Here is a 13,098-nt window from a genome sequence, read left to right as displayed (position 1 = left end):
ATGTATTTGTGAGTTGCAGTCGGTGCCATTGGATATTTCCTAATCAATAATAAATGGTAGTGAAAAGATGCACAAATGTCAGTCAAAATATATTAAAAAAAAAAAAAAAAAAAAAAAAATGTAATATTCAAATATTTGTACACAAAATATTCTGCATTACATACATATATAATTATCTGGTAACTACTTATGTATCAAAATTAAACTTAAAATTCCAATTAAAATCATGAATTTAATTGATCTAAATTGATTAATTTAACCATAAAAAATTGTACTTTGGTCCTCTTCCTGCTAAACTAAAAGGGGTTTTAATTTAAAATCCCCTGCAGTGTTACCACCAAACAATAATGTCAACCGATCCTTCACCGCTTTGAAACCTGGCATGTTTTTTTCTTCTTTCCATATGAAACTTCTTTTAGGCATTCGTTTCCAAAAAAGTCCCGCTTCATTGTTAAAACTTGTTGAGAAGTATAACACATAATACGCCTCTTCAACAATTTTAACAAGTTCTTTTTTGCAAGTTTCAGCTCCTTGATCTGCACTTGCGACTTCTCCCTGGATTTTAGATCTATTCGACCAGCCCTTACTAGTTTTAAATGGTTCCACTTTTTTTTTTAGGTGAGCTTTCTTCAGATCATCATATAGGTTAATCTATATATTTTTTTAAAATAATATTTAACTTAACTGAATTCTGTGTTGGATATTATCTTCAATAAAATTAGTTAAAGTCTCTCTATTTCAATCCTAATAGACGGCCTAGCCCTAGTTGCTTGCAGTGGAACAGCTGTCTTTCCCGCTGCAAAAATTAATTCTTTATTTTTTATAATTGCTCTTACAGTTAAACTTGCCAGTTCTAAATTATGGCACACATCCGCTTGTCATTGACCGCAATCAATTCGCTTCAAAATGTCTAATTTAATTTTCAAATTCAGTCTTTTTCTTAAATTTGTAGTCTTCGTACTGCGTCCAGATGTTGCTTTTTTTTTTATTCTTATCCGCCATTATTAACTCTTTGAAAATGTAACTACACTGTTTGCATTAATTATGACACAACGTTCGAGTAAACTGTCCATTACGCACGATGTCTCATACTATACGGAGTGATGACTAGACTTCTGATAAATACATATAACGCAAATATTAAAAGCAATATACTTGATAATTTTTTAAAATGTTGATCTCTAAACCACGTAACAAGTCACTGTACTGCAATTAAATCAGCGTGCGAGAATATTTCACTAAGTGTGGGAAAATTTCTCAAGTCGGTGAGGGAAACGTTTTAATGCTGTTTTGCTATTCATTTTCAAGCTATCGATTCCATCAGATGAAACGTTTTCATTAAATATGCTAAAAATGCAATCTGTACATAAAGCGAACCGCGTTATAACGAGAGCCTGCTGTACAGGATTACTGCTCAAAATACAGGAATACTGCATCATATTCTATGGTTTGGTTGTCTATTTTACAAGATGACAAATCCCAAGTTTCCAGTGGTGGCAGATTATAAACAACCTTCAATTGAGAAACTCAGCCACAATTAAAAAAAAAAAAAAACTGTTCTGATAGAATTCAAACCCAACTCTTTTCTATATGGTGGGATGGAAGGACAGTGTTTTGTAACTGTGTATGACATACAAAGGTAATTAGATCTTTCTGGAAACTTCTTCACAGTATGATATAACTGTAAGGCTTTGATTGTGCTTTTATCATTTTAACCTGGTGGTGGTGGTGGCACCCCAAAGTGTGGCAAAACCAGTTGCAGGTAACCTGACAGATGCCCAACTTTTTTTTTTAATTTCTGAAAAACATTTTGGGTTTTTTGAATTCTGTTTGAATGATGTCAATATTTAAGCATTTCTTAAAGGATTGCAGTACTTATTTTACATAGTTTTTAAGTTTTAATAAAAAATTAAAGTGTCATGTGTATTATCTTTTATTTAAAAAAAAAAGAAAACATTTTAGACATAAAACAAAACAGTTGCTTATTCTCTTCCATTTTCCAGTTAAAAACACCATTAAGTGTGCAAAATCTCAAACATGAGAATCCATAAAATATTTCTGCTTAATAAAAAATGCATTATATACATATATATATATATATATCCTTATCCTCCTATCTCCCCTATCCTTACTACAATTGGCTTGACATAGTTATTTAGTAATTATCCTTATATATATATACATGTTTCATTTTTGCTTAAAACAATTGTGTTTCCCTACCAGGTTATTACCATGGACCAGAGACAGCTATGACAGCTATAACAGCCATTAGTTACTACCTGCTCATTCACACTATGTTCATAGATATTAAGACTGATGTAATGTTTTATCTAGACACTGATGGCATTAATCAGCTCTTCTCTCCCTTGTTAAGTTCTTGTTTAGGTTTTCACTGATTGTATCACCATTATAATTAATTATCTTACGTTTATAACTGTTAACTATGTGTCATATCCACTATATATATATATATATATATTAACTATATAATATTGGTGTAGATACACCATAGTTTTAATTGTATCTCATATTGTGGCTGCCTTCACACAACGAGATACCAGGTATTGCACTACTCTGAACAAGTAACACTTCTCTAATAGAGAACACTACTGTTATTTATTCTCAGTGGATATCACCACCCAGATGGCACCATTTTAAAGTGTTGGCCTACATCGGTGGGTGGTGGTATCCACTGAGAACAAATAACAGTAGTCTTCTGTATAAGAGAAGCGTTACTTATTCAGAGTAGTGCAATACCTGGTATCTCGTTGTGAAGGCAGCCACAATATGAGATACAATTAAAACTATGCCTTTTACACTACATGCATAGTTTAAATTTATGGGTAAACTATGGTGTATCTACACCAATATTATATAGTTAATTACTCAAAACCAATATATAATTATGCCTGCCTTGTGCATTTCATCTTTAAACACACACACACACACACACACACACACACACACACACACACACACACACACACACACACACACACACACACACACACACACACACACACACAATTACTATTGCAAGAGTATAATTGGTACTATATAGGTACTCAAAGTGTATTAAAACATTGGCAAAAATCGAAATTGAGGTACTATTATTTTACTTATTCTTACCTCCTTTCTCCTCAGAAACAGAGACCAAAAAGAAAGAAATAAAAAGAACATAATTAAAAAAATAATAAATAAATAAAAGTAAAATGTTAAAATAAAACTGATAAATTCTGTGAAAGGAAAGAGACCTTGCCTATATACAACTGGATAGATCTCAGGCACTCGGGGTGGATGGGATCTATCCAGTTATATTAAAGGAGGCAGCAAAGGAAGTAAGCAAACCCTTATCCATAATTATGAGAGCTTCTTTGGACACAGGGGAAATACCCATGGACTGGAGATGTGCAAATGTGACCCCAATTCACAAAGGAGGATCAAAGGCTGACACAAGTAATTATAGACCTGTTAGTTTAATTTCTGTTCCAGGTAAATTAATGGAGGCACTGGTTAAAGAAGCACTGCAGGATCATTTAGACAAGACTTCAGTTATAGCTCAGACACAGCATGGTTTTGTTAAGGTAAAGTCTTGCCGGACCAATTTGATCGGATACTATGATGTGGTTACAAAGGAACTGGATGCAGGGAATAACTTTGATATCATATATTTGGATCTTAGAAAGGCTTTTGATACTGTTGCACATGGAAACTGCTGAACAAATTGGAGCAGTGTGGCATTGGAGGCAAATTGCTGCTATGGATAAAGGGATGGTTGAGTGGGAGAAGACAGAGTGGTAATCAATGGACGCTGCTCATTGGACTAATGTTATTAGTGGAGTCCCTCAGGGTTCAGTGTTGGGTCCATTGTTTTCTGTGTTTATAAATGATATTGATGATGGCATATCAAGCTTAATGTCCAAGTTTGCAGACGATATGAAGGTTGGCAGGGTTGTTAAGGACATTAATGACAGTACGCTGCTGCAACAGGATCTAGAAAAGTTGAGCAGAGGGCTGAGAGGTGGCAAATGAAGTTTAACATTGACAAATGTAAAGTACTACATATGGGGAGCAGTAACCCCAAAGTGACGTATCAACTCTGTGGTACTACACTGACAGTGGTAGAGAACAAAAAGGATCTGGGGGTAATTGTGCAGGCAGATATAAAGTTTTCTGAGTAGTGCAGACGGTCTGCAAAAGTAGCTCAGTGTCTTGTCAATGATATACAGGAATTTTTCTAGCAGGAATAAGGAGGTGATTATTCCCTTGTATAAGGCAATGGTCAGGCCACACCTTGAGTACTGTATACAGGTCTGGAGGCCTCATTTTAAGAAGATTTGTTTGTTATTTGGTTTTTAGGAGCATTAGCAACTAAGGCCATATTGCTCCGGGGATATGCAGTGGTCATTCCCCGACCTTTCCGCATCCTCCGTATTTGGTGGGCACGGGCTCGAACCCTGGTCTAATCAAGAAGCATGCACTATGCACTGCTGCTCCTGCCCACAGAGGCGCCATTTTAAGAAGGATGTAGAGCTGTTGGAACCTGTACAGAGAAGGGCAACAAGATTAGTGAATGAGCTCTTACGACGAAAGGCTTAAATTTTGCAAATTACAGTGTCTGGAGACTAGGCACCTGCGAGGTGATCTGATTGAGGTGTAAAGCCTTGAATGGTTTGAGCATGCTTAATGCTGATGGGATTCTTCCTCTTGCTCAGAATAATCACCTGAGAGGGCATAAATTCAGATTGAGGAAAGACAGATGTAGGATATATGTGCGGAAGTTTGCCTTTAGCCAGCGAGTAGTTGGTTGGTGGAACAGACTTTCATCCTTTGTTGCGGAAGTTAATAGCCTAAATAAATTTAAGGCTGAGCCGGACAGGTATTTGGAATGAACAGAGGGGTGAAATGGGTGTGGTTGTTTTTTTTTCTCTTTTTTATTGTTTTTTTTTTGCTGATGCTACATAAGCTTGCTTTCTTGCATTGTATGCCTTTACTAATGCTAATGCTGTGGCTCCTGCAGTTTTGGCTGCTGACCCTATGAAGACGTAGTTAAAGTCCTAGGACCTACAGCATTAGGTACAATTTTTATTATTTTTATGTTATTTATAAGTTAATCTTAATTTCATTCAATTTCGGGTAATCTGCTTTTACCTTGCAGGTATTCTCAATTTATTCAATTTTAATTCCACTTGACAGGTCAGCAATACTCAATACACTGATCAATTACATTTGTCTATATATATATATTCCTCTGTTTTCAGGTTTATTCCAAAACTTGTTTCAAATTGCACACTTCACAGTGCATAAAATTTGAAAATACCTTGCTTCCTAAAGTGTAGTAGCCACTTGAATGAATATCAGGTTTCTTGTTCCCATCTTTACTATATGAAAACAATAAAAATCTTTCAAAAACAACTAGGGAAATGTAGACATTTACTGAATTAGCGGAAGAATAAAAACAAGAAACCTGAAACTGTACACAAATACAGCATTATCACTTGTCTGATACTATGCCATTCTTTAAGCAAAAAACCAAATACATTTACTCCACAAAAAGTTATAACCCTTTATTCAATATGTAATAGGGCGACCTTTTGTCCAAATTACAGCCTATGAATGCCATGGCATGGATTCTACTAGGTGTCTGAGGAAGTCTAGCTCCAGATTTGACTATTCTTATCAAGATATATTTGTCAGCTACCATACTATATTGTGGTCGGTAGAGAATCCATCGCAATCCAGGTAAAAATGAAATATTGCAGGAGGAAGCTGGTCTGATATGACAAAAATATATTCACTGGAAATAACATGATCTCCTAATAGTATGAGTGGAGCTAGTCTATACTAACAGAACATACTTCATACCAAAATACCACCCCCAACTGCTTGAGTGGTGAACATGCATGGCCGCATAAGGTTCATACCACACTTTCACTTTACCATTGGTGAAAATAGAGTTCAGTCTTGGCCTTAGCAGTGCCACTTCAGTCAAATCTTCAAATTTTTTTACAGAAAGTGGCTTTCATGTAGGCACAAGGTTACTAAATTCCAGATTCTTCAACTCCTGCCATATAGTTTGGTTGGAAATGCATCTTTCTCTGCCTAAATTGAATTTTTCAGTCATATGCTACACACTGCACCATCTATTCCAATGCACACTTTGCTTTAAATTCTTGCAGTATCGCTCTTGGAGTACCAACTTTCTGCTGCATTTAGCACTGCACTTTCCTTTTATCTTTTGTTCATGGTATACTTTTGATATGGTTTTGAGATTGAGTTTGCTTTAAAAACATCAATTATTTCTTTTTTCTCAAATGTGGCTCCTGCTAAACATGCTCCAATAATAAAACATTTCTGAAAATTGGAACAATCACTTGGCTTTCCCATGACTGGATCAACTGAGAAGTCCCAGGAAAGCATACAGTATTTATCCAATATCAAGGCATGTGATCATGCCATGTGGCAACCTACATTTGCATACTACATTTAATTATCTGTTGACACAAACTGTATTTGTGGCCAGTGAGTGAAGTTGCAAGGACAGTGACAAGTTACCTGAAAGGTTCTTGCACACATTTTCTATATAAAAACCACAAGAAAATCACATCACAAGCTATTGCAGTAAAAGTTTGACTATATTTATGAAGGTTAAAAAAAATTTCAGATTTTCAATCATTCATTAATGATTAATGTGGAAACAGTATTTTTTAGAGTCACCTGTCATATGACCTGCCATCATCACTCCAGGTTAATGAAAAGTTTTACAGAGAATCTCCTTTGTCCTCCAATAATATTTTGTGCAATAGCAGTTTTTTTATAAAATATTATTTGTCAAATAAAACTAATGATTAAATTTCAAGAAAACTTTGTTGTTGCGATATATATATAACTCATTTACCTAAGCACACACAAATTTTAGAAATCTTTTCCCAGTTTACAGTGGAGTTTACAATAAATCAATCAATACAAATATTAATCATATTTAGCAGTCACGGGCTTGAACCCCAGTCCACTCGGCTACGTCAGGCCAATGTTGGAGCTTCATAGCTGAAGAGTCTCTGGGTAAATGTCAGGTTCAAAACAGACAGGTTCAACTTCAGCGAGCAAGAAGTTATAATGGATAAAAAGCCCTAAATATTAAAGCTGAGAAGTACAGCAAAACCATAATTTAATAATTATCAAGTACTCTCACCTCTAGGAGTTCCTGCTGTTTCAGTTCTAAATACCATCCCACAGTCTTTTTCTCCTCTTCTAACATATTTTTCATTCCAATTTAATGAATAACCAAAGCAGATTAATTCAGATATTTGCTTTGAATATATAAAGATAAGCTTATCAGCATAAAAATGGAATACATAAAAAAAAAAAAAAAAAAAATACTTACCAAACAAAAACACATCCCCCAGAAGTGATAACCATAACATAATAACCATTACACAATAATCGAGAAGCTGCAGAAACTAATCCAATTGGAGGATACAAACGTCTCCCAAGAAGTGAGAAAACAGATAATGTACAGTCTTCACATACAACACAAGAAAGATGCCTAAAAAAAAATTTATATCGTCTAAATTTTCAGGATACAATGTTTAATTTTACAAATTAAAAAAAATTTTCTATTCATGTTTTTCTTTGGTAACATTAAAAATTATAACAGTATTTAATCATACAGTAAAATGTCATCAGTGTTCTCCCCAGGAATGAGTGCACTTCCAAGTGTTCTCCGGGAAGTGTTCTCCCCTATCGAATGGGCACACTTCCCAGTGAATTTAACTGACTGCACAGCTAAAATTTAAGCGATTCTCACAGTACCATATGGTACTGCTCACTGATCTCTATCAATATTAATTTGAACATACTATGCAATCAAAGTCAATGTGACGGGAGCGAATGCCAAGTCTGGCTGGAATTGTGATTGGAACCGAAAGATCAGTAGAACTCAGCTCTCCGGTACGTAACCTACCTACGCAGCTATAAGACCTCCCATTATTCGACCACTGCACTGACCATCATGCGGCCACCATGTAGTTCAATGCTGCGAATCCAAATTACCAAGAATATTTTCATGTGCTTTATGTTGAGCTATCAGATGCCAGTTGGTTGACGGCGTTGATATGTTGGTTGAATTCTCTGATTTGACTCAGATTCACTTACGTTATTCAAATATTTTGGACGCTTTCTGAGTTGACTCAGTGTACCAACTCACTCACTCTGTAGCCATCTCTACGGCAATCTGATTATTATAATTCTGCAAGCTAGTACACGCCACGTTAAATTCTGTGAACGTTGTTAGATGCGTTGTTTGTCTTGGTCTCCGTACAGGCAAACAAATATAATAATATATATTGCAATAAAATAAAATGAAATAAGAAAACATAATGAGCAAGAAGTTAAATCAGAAGACAACACTCAGGGGCTGCTCTATCTCACGAAACAGTGTTCCAAATGAAAAATGTGCTTCTAAACATTTTTCATTATTATTTTTTTACATTGAATTCTAATAAAAAAAAATTTTTTTTTATTTGTTATTAAAACATTCTACTTTTTAAATAAAAAGTACCTTATTTGTTAAATTTAGTGTGTTTATGTATATATATGTTGGAATTTATTTTTCAGTTAAAAAATATAACACTATCCAATATTAAATTTTTTCAATGTTTGTTGCACAAATTATAATTAAATCAACATAATGTTAAACTATGAAATTAATTTTTGCTCTGGATCGCTTAAGTCACATTTATAAATAACAGAAAATATATAATATTGCGAAGTATTACACTTCCCCACCCAGCTACTTTATAATGCCACCCAGGTGGCAAAATTATCTGGGGAGAACACTGGTCATTAGCTTAATATCTGATAACTTAAAATCACTAATATCATAACTAGAAGAATATGGTTTTTTTCTGCATTACAATTTGGTTAATTCAAAATATTGACTAAAGCTTAACTCAGTCACATTTAATTCTTGTGAGTGGTACCACCTGGTTATTTGAATGTCTCCTTTCCTCTTGCAATGTCATACTCCTCAAAGAGGAACATAAAAATTAAAATGACACGAGATGATTTCAGAGAAAACAAAATTAATCAACTAAGCAAAAAAAAAAAACAAGATTGAACTTATGAAAGAATTTGTAACTGTGCTACTAATATTGTTCATATAGTGTAAAAATCATGTTGTAATTGAAAAGCAGGCTGAAGAAGAGGCAAAAAATATAAATAAAAGAATACGAGAGGGAGGGGATAATTCAAATGCACTCAGGAATCCACAATTAAGGCATGGAAAAAAAAGGAAAACCTGTAGTGTGTGTGGGGGGATATATATAAATAAAAATGTAATGTAAAGACAGTTACAGTTGATGGAAAAAAAAAATATATATATATAAAATAAAAGGTGGTAGAGCTGTCATGGTGGGCAACTAAATTTGTCCAGGGATGGCAAAAATGCAAGTTTGATGTCAGCTGAAATAAATATTGTCCATACTGTAAAAGAATGTGCTAATTTTATTATTATTCCCCCCCCCCCCACTTTTCTTCTACTGTTATGGATAAGTATAGAAACACAGTTCCTGATACATTTTCAAGTGTAGTCCCCTGATGAATTTCCTGACCATGTATCAATACTTCAGATGACATCAGACTTTGCAATTTTGCCACCCCTGTATTCGACTTATAACTAAATTTGCCCACACACATAATGACAGCTCTACCACCTTCTATTATATTTTACTTTATTTTGTTTAATCATTTGGTATTAATAATTTTACGTTACAGTTCCTTCACCTCCAAATTAGCTTTACAATTCAGCCCATAATTTTCTTAATTCATCATAACTTTTAGGATATTAACATTCTTTTGCCTTTTTCAAATCTACAATACAGTCAGTCCTCATATAGCACGATAGTTGTGTTCCTAGAAACCATCGTGCAATGCAAAATCGTGCAATATAAACAACAGGCCCTATGGGAAAAACAGGGTTAGGTGTCGACCACCCAAGATCGAACACACATTTGCAACTAAAACATTATCAAACATAAATAAATAATCGTAATAAAATACTTACGTATTTTATTACAACTATTACGTAATAAAATATTGCTAATGCTTTTGCTTCTATCGTAAGCAAACTTGTTCTTTGTTTGATTTTCTATACAAACAATGACAGCTGTTCCATCTCTTCCAATTCTTTGTGTCTTGATCTAATGGATTTTTAGCATTAGCAAAGTCACATAATGCAAGGTAGCAAGCTTATATAACATCAGTCAAAAAAAAAAACAAAAAAACACACACACACACTTTGAGTTGTTCCTGCTATGAAAGTTGTTTTCATTTTCTCTGCATTATTTCTATTTCTCGGCATTGCCTCATTTAGGCCTGTAGCACGTGCAATATCACGTTTGTTCATTTCGCTCAAAGCATTTCACAATTTCATATTATTTTTTCTATCGACAGAGGCGGACTGGCCATATGCCTTACCGGAGAAACCCTGGTGGGCCGGAGGCCAGAAGACTACAGAGGCTGGTGTGATTTTGGCCATAAACACTAGTATGAGGACACTACAAATTTTCCCGGGTAAGAATTTTTGACCCAGTCCGGCTCTGTCTATCGATATTGCTTTTATTTTTCTCTCTGAATCTGAATGTGTGAAGAGGAAGCGTCCTTCACCAGGACGCTTCCTCTTCACACCTTTTAAGAATATTACTCATTTTTTGGGAATAAAGCACAATTACAATATGAGGAGTCACGCTCGGTGTTAATAGTGTCTCTGCCTTTACGGTGTTGTGTTGCTACATGCGCACAGCTTTGTTTATGTGTACATGTAGCAACACAACACCGTAAAGGCAGAGACACTATTAACACCTCACTAGCTCACATTTTACTAAAGCACATTTCTGGGGGTTACTACCATAAAACAATAAAAACAATTTCCAGTTGCGTTTCTGCTAGTGGAATCTGTTATAATCTGGTAAACTCAATCTAATTCCATTTGCGATAATACGATAGCTGGAATTATGTGGGTTTTTAGGTTCTTATGGTGAAATATGTTTCCCCTTCACTGATATGAAAAACAAATACATTTTCAGAATCCACTCTTCATTCCTATTGTGTTGCGTTCAGTTGGGGTGATTTCATGTTCGACTGCTATTTCTTGTAAACACAAAGGCAAATCGTGCATAAGCAAATTCGGATCGTGTTATATACGATAACATTCCCCTATTTATAAATCGTGTATGATCAAATTCATGTAGTGTAAACACATGTTATACGAGGACTGACTGTACTTCTCTTTTCTACTATCCTTACCCTTCTAGTCCTTGGCACATTGTTATTTGTTATTTTTGGTTTTTAGGAGCATTAGCAACTAAGGCCATATTGCTCCATGGATATGCGGTGGTCATTCCCTGACCTTTCTGCATCCTTCGTATTCGGTGGTCATGGGCTCAAACCCCGGTCTAATCAAGAAGTGTGTGCTACGCACTGCTGCTCCTGCCCACCTGGCCACAGAGGCACCTTGTCACTTTGTGTAATTTTCACCCCCATCTATGCAAACTTTATCAGACTTATCTATTTTTACATGCTTTTATATATATATATATATATAATATTAAGGATAATAGAAAATTATTAGAAAAAGTAAATCAATCCAATAATAATACCATCAGGGACCTAAGAAAACACAAAAAAAAAAAAAAAAATTATTAATCGCTTTTTACCGACAATCCAGATGACTTTAACTGGGGCCAACCACCCAGAATGAAGGCAAAAACAAGAGGTTCTCTGTTCCTGTGATGATCAATATATGCTAGGTAATTTAAATCTAAACCAGTATAGGCCAATTATAAATCGAATGTAAATAAACTGAATGATGATAAAAAGTTAAGAAAATATAAGTAAAATATAAATGTAAGCATATATTAATCATTGTTGACCCGACAGAGAACGTAATTTAATGATTAAAATAAGATTAAATATATAATACATACTACATATTGACCGTATCTAGGACAATGTAATAGTTGTCAAAATAATGTGGTGCCCCCTATGTGATGGATACGGTAAAAATAATTATAAATAAATAATTGAATTTAAGTTAACGTAAAGAGAAACATGCAGATAGTAAGAAGAAAAACTGAAGGAGTAGGAATAATAGAACCTGAACTCCACAAAGGCGAAAAATAGTGGTATAGATAAGAAATAGTTTCTCCTACGTCCTCAGATTGTCCTAATAATTTCCGAGAAATAAAAATAAAGAGTGTAGAACAGTTTAAAGACATTTAATCATCGTTATCAACGATGATTAATATATGCTTACATTTATATTTTATTCATATTTCTTACATTTGATTCTAATAATTCTAAATTTTCTTAACTTTTTATCATCATTCGATTTATTTACATTCGATTTATATTTGGCCTATACTGGTTTATATTTGGTTTAGATTTAAAGTACTTATCATATATTGATCATCACAGAAACAGAGAACCTCTTGTCGTTTTTTGCCTTCATTCTGGGTGGTTGACCCCAATTGAAGTCCAACTGGATTGTCGGTAAAAAGCGATAATATATATATATATATATATATATATTTTTTTTTTTTTGTGTTTTCTTAGGTCCCTGATGGTATCATTATTGGATTGATTTACTTTTTCTAATAATTTTTTATTATCCTTAATATTCAATAGACATTATGGGTGTATTGCCTGATTGCTTGCGACTGCATTGACCCATAAATATTAGTTACAGTTACTGTCGTTTTAACTTTCTTTCCTTTTTTATCACTAATATAATTATATATATATATATATAAAATGAGTAATATGAAAAGAAACGTTAATAAATTATAACCAATAAACTCTAACTAATACTTATTGGCCAATGCACTTGCAACTGACATGGTGCATTACGACAATAATGAGTATATGATATTTTGTATATAGTAATTAATATTGAAGACAATCATACATACCAAGATAGATTAGCATTAGCATTAGTAGAGGCATATGATGCAAGAAAGCAAGGTTTATGCAGCATCAGCCAAAAAAAAAAAAAAAAAAACCACTCCCTCGAAATACCTATCCAGCTGAGCCTTAAATTTA

General features: G+C 34.1%; 1 protein-coding gene across 1 annotated transcript in view; it reads right to left on the bottom strand.

Annotated features, from left to right (window-relative positions):
• LOC150088720 (protein HIRA-like) overlaps positions 1-13,098 on the bottom strand; it is a 375,669-nt gene that overhangs the window by 87,867 nt on the left and 274,704 nt on the right. Inside the window, exon 21 of the mRNA XM_090369626.1 lies at positions 7,385-7,546. Within this exon, the coding sequence (XP_090225752.1) occupies positions 7,385-7,546 (162 nt within the window). The remainder of the gene's footprint in view (positions 1-7,384; positions 7,547-13,098) is intronic.

This window comes from Mastigoproctus giganteus, chromosome 3 (assembly GCF_048544385.1).
Source record: "Mastigoproctus giganteus isolate SK-2022 chromosome 3, ASM4854438v1, whole genome shotgun sequence".
NCBI classification, from domain to species: Eukaryota; Metazoa; Arthropoda; class Arachnida; order Uropygi; family Thelyphonidae; genus Mastigoproctus; species Mastigoproctus giganteus.
The sequence above is the reverse complement of the archived record's forward strand: the minus strand, read 5'-3'. Positions and strand labels throughout refer to the sequence as shown.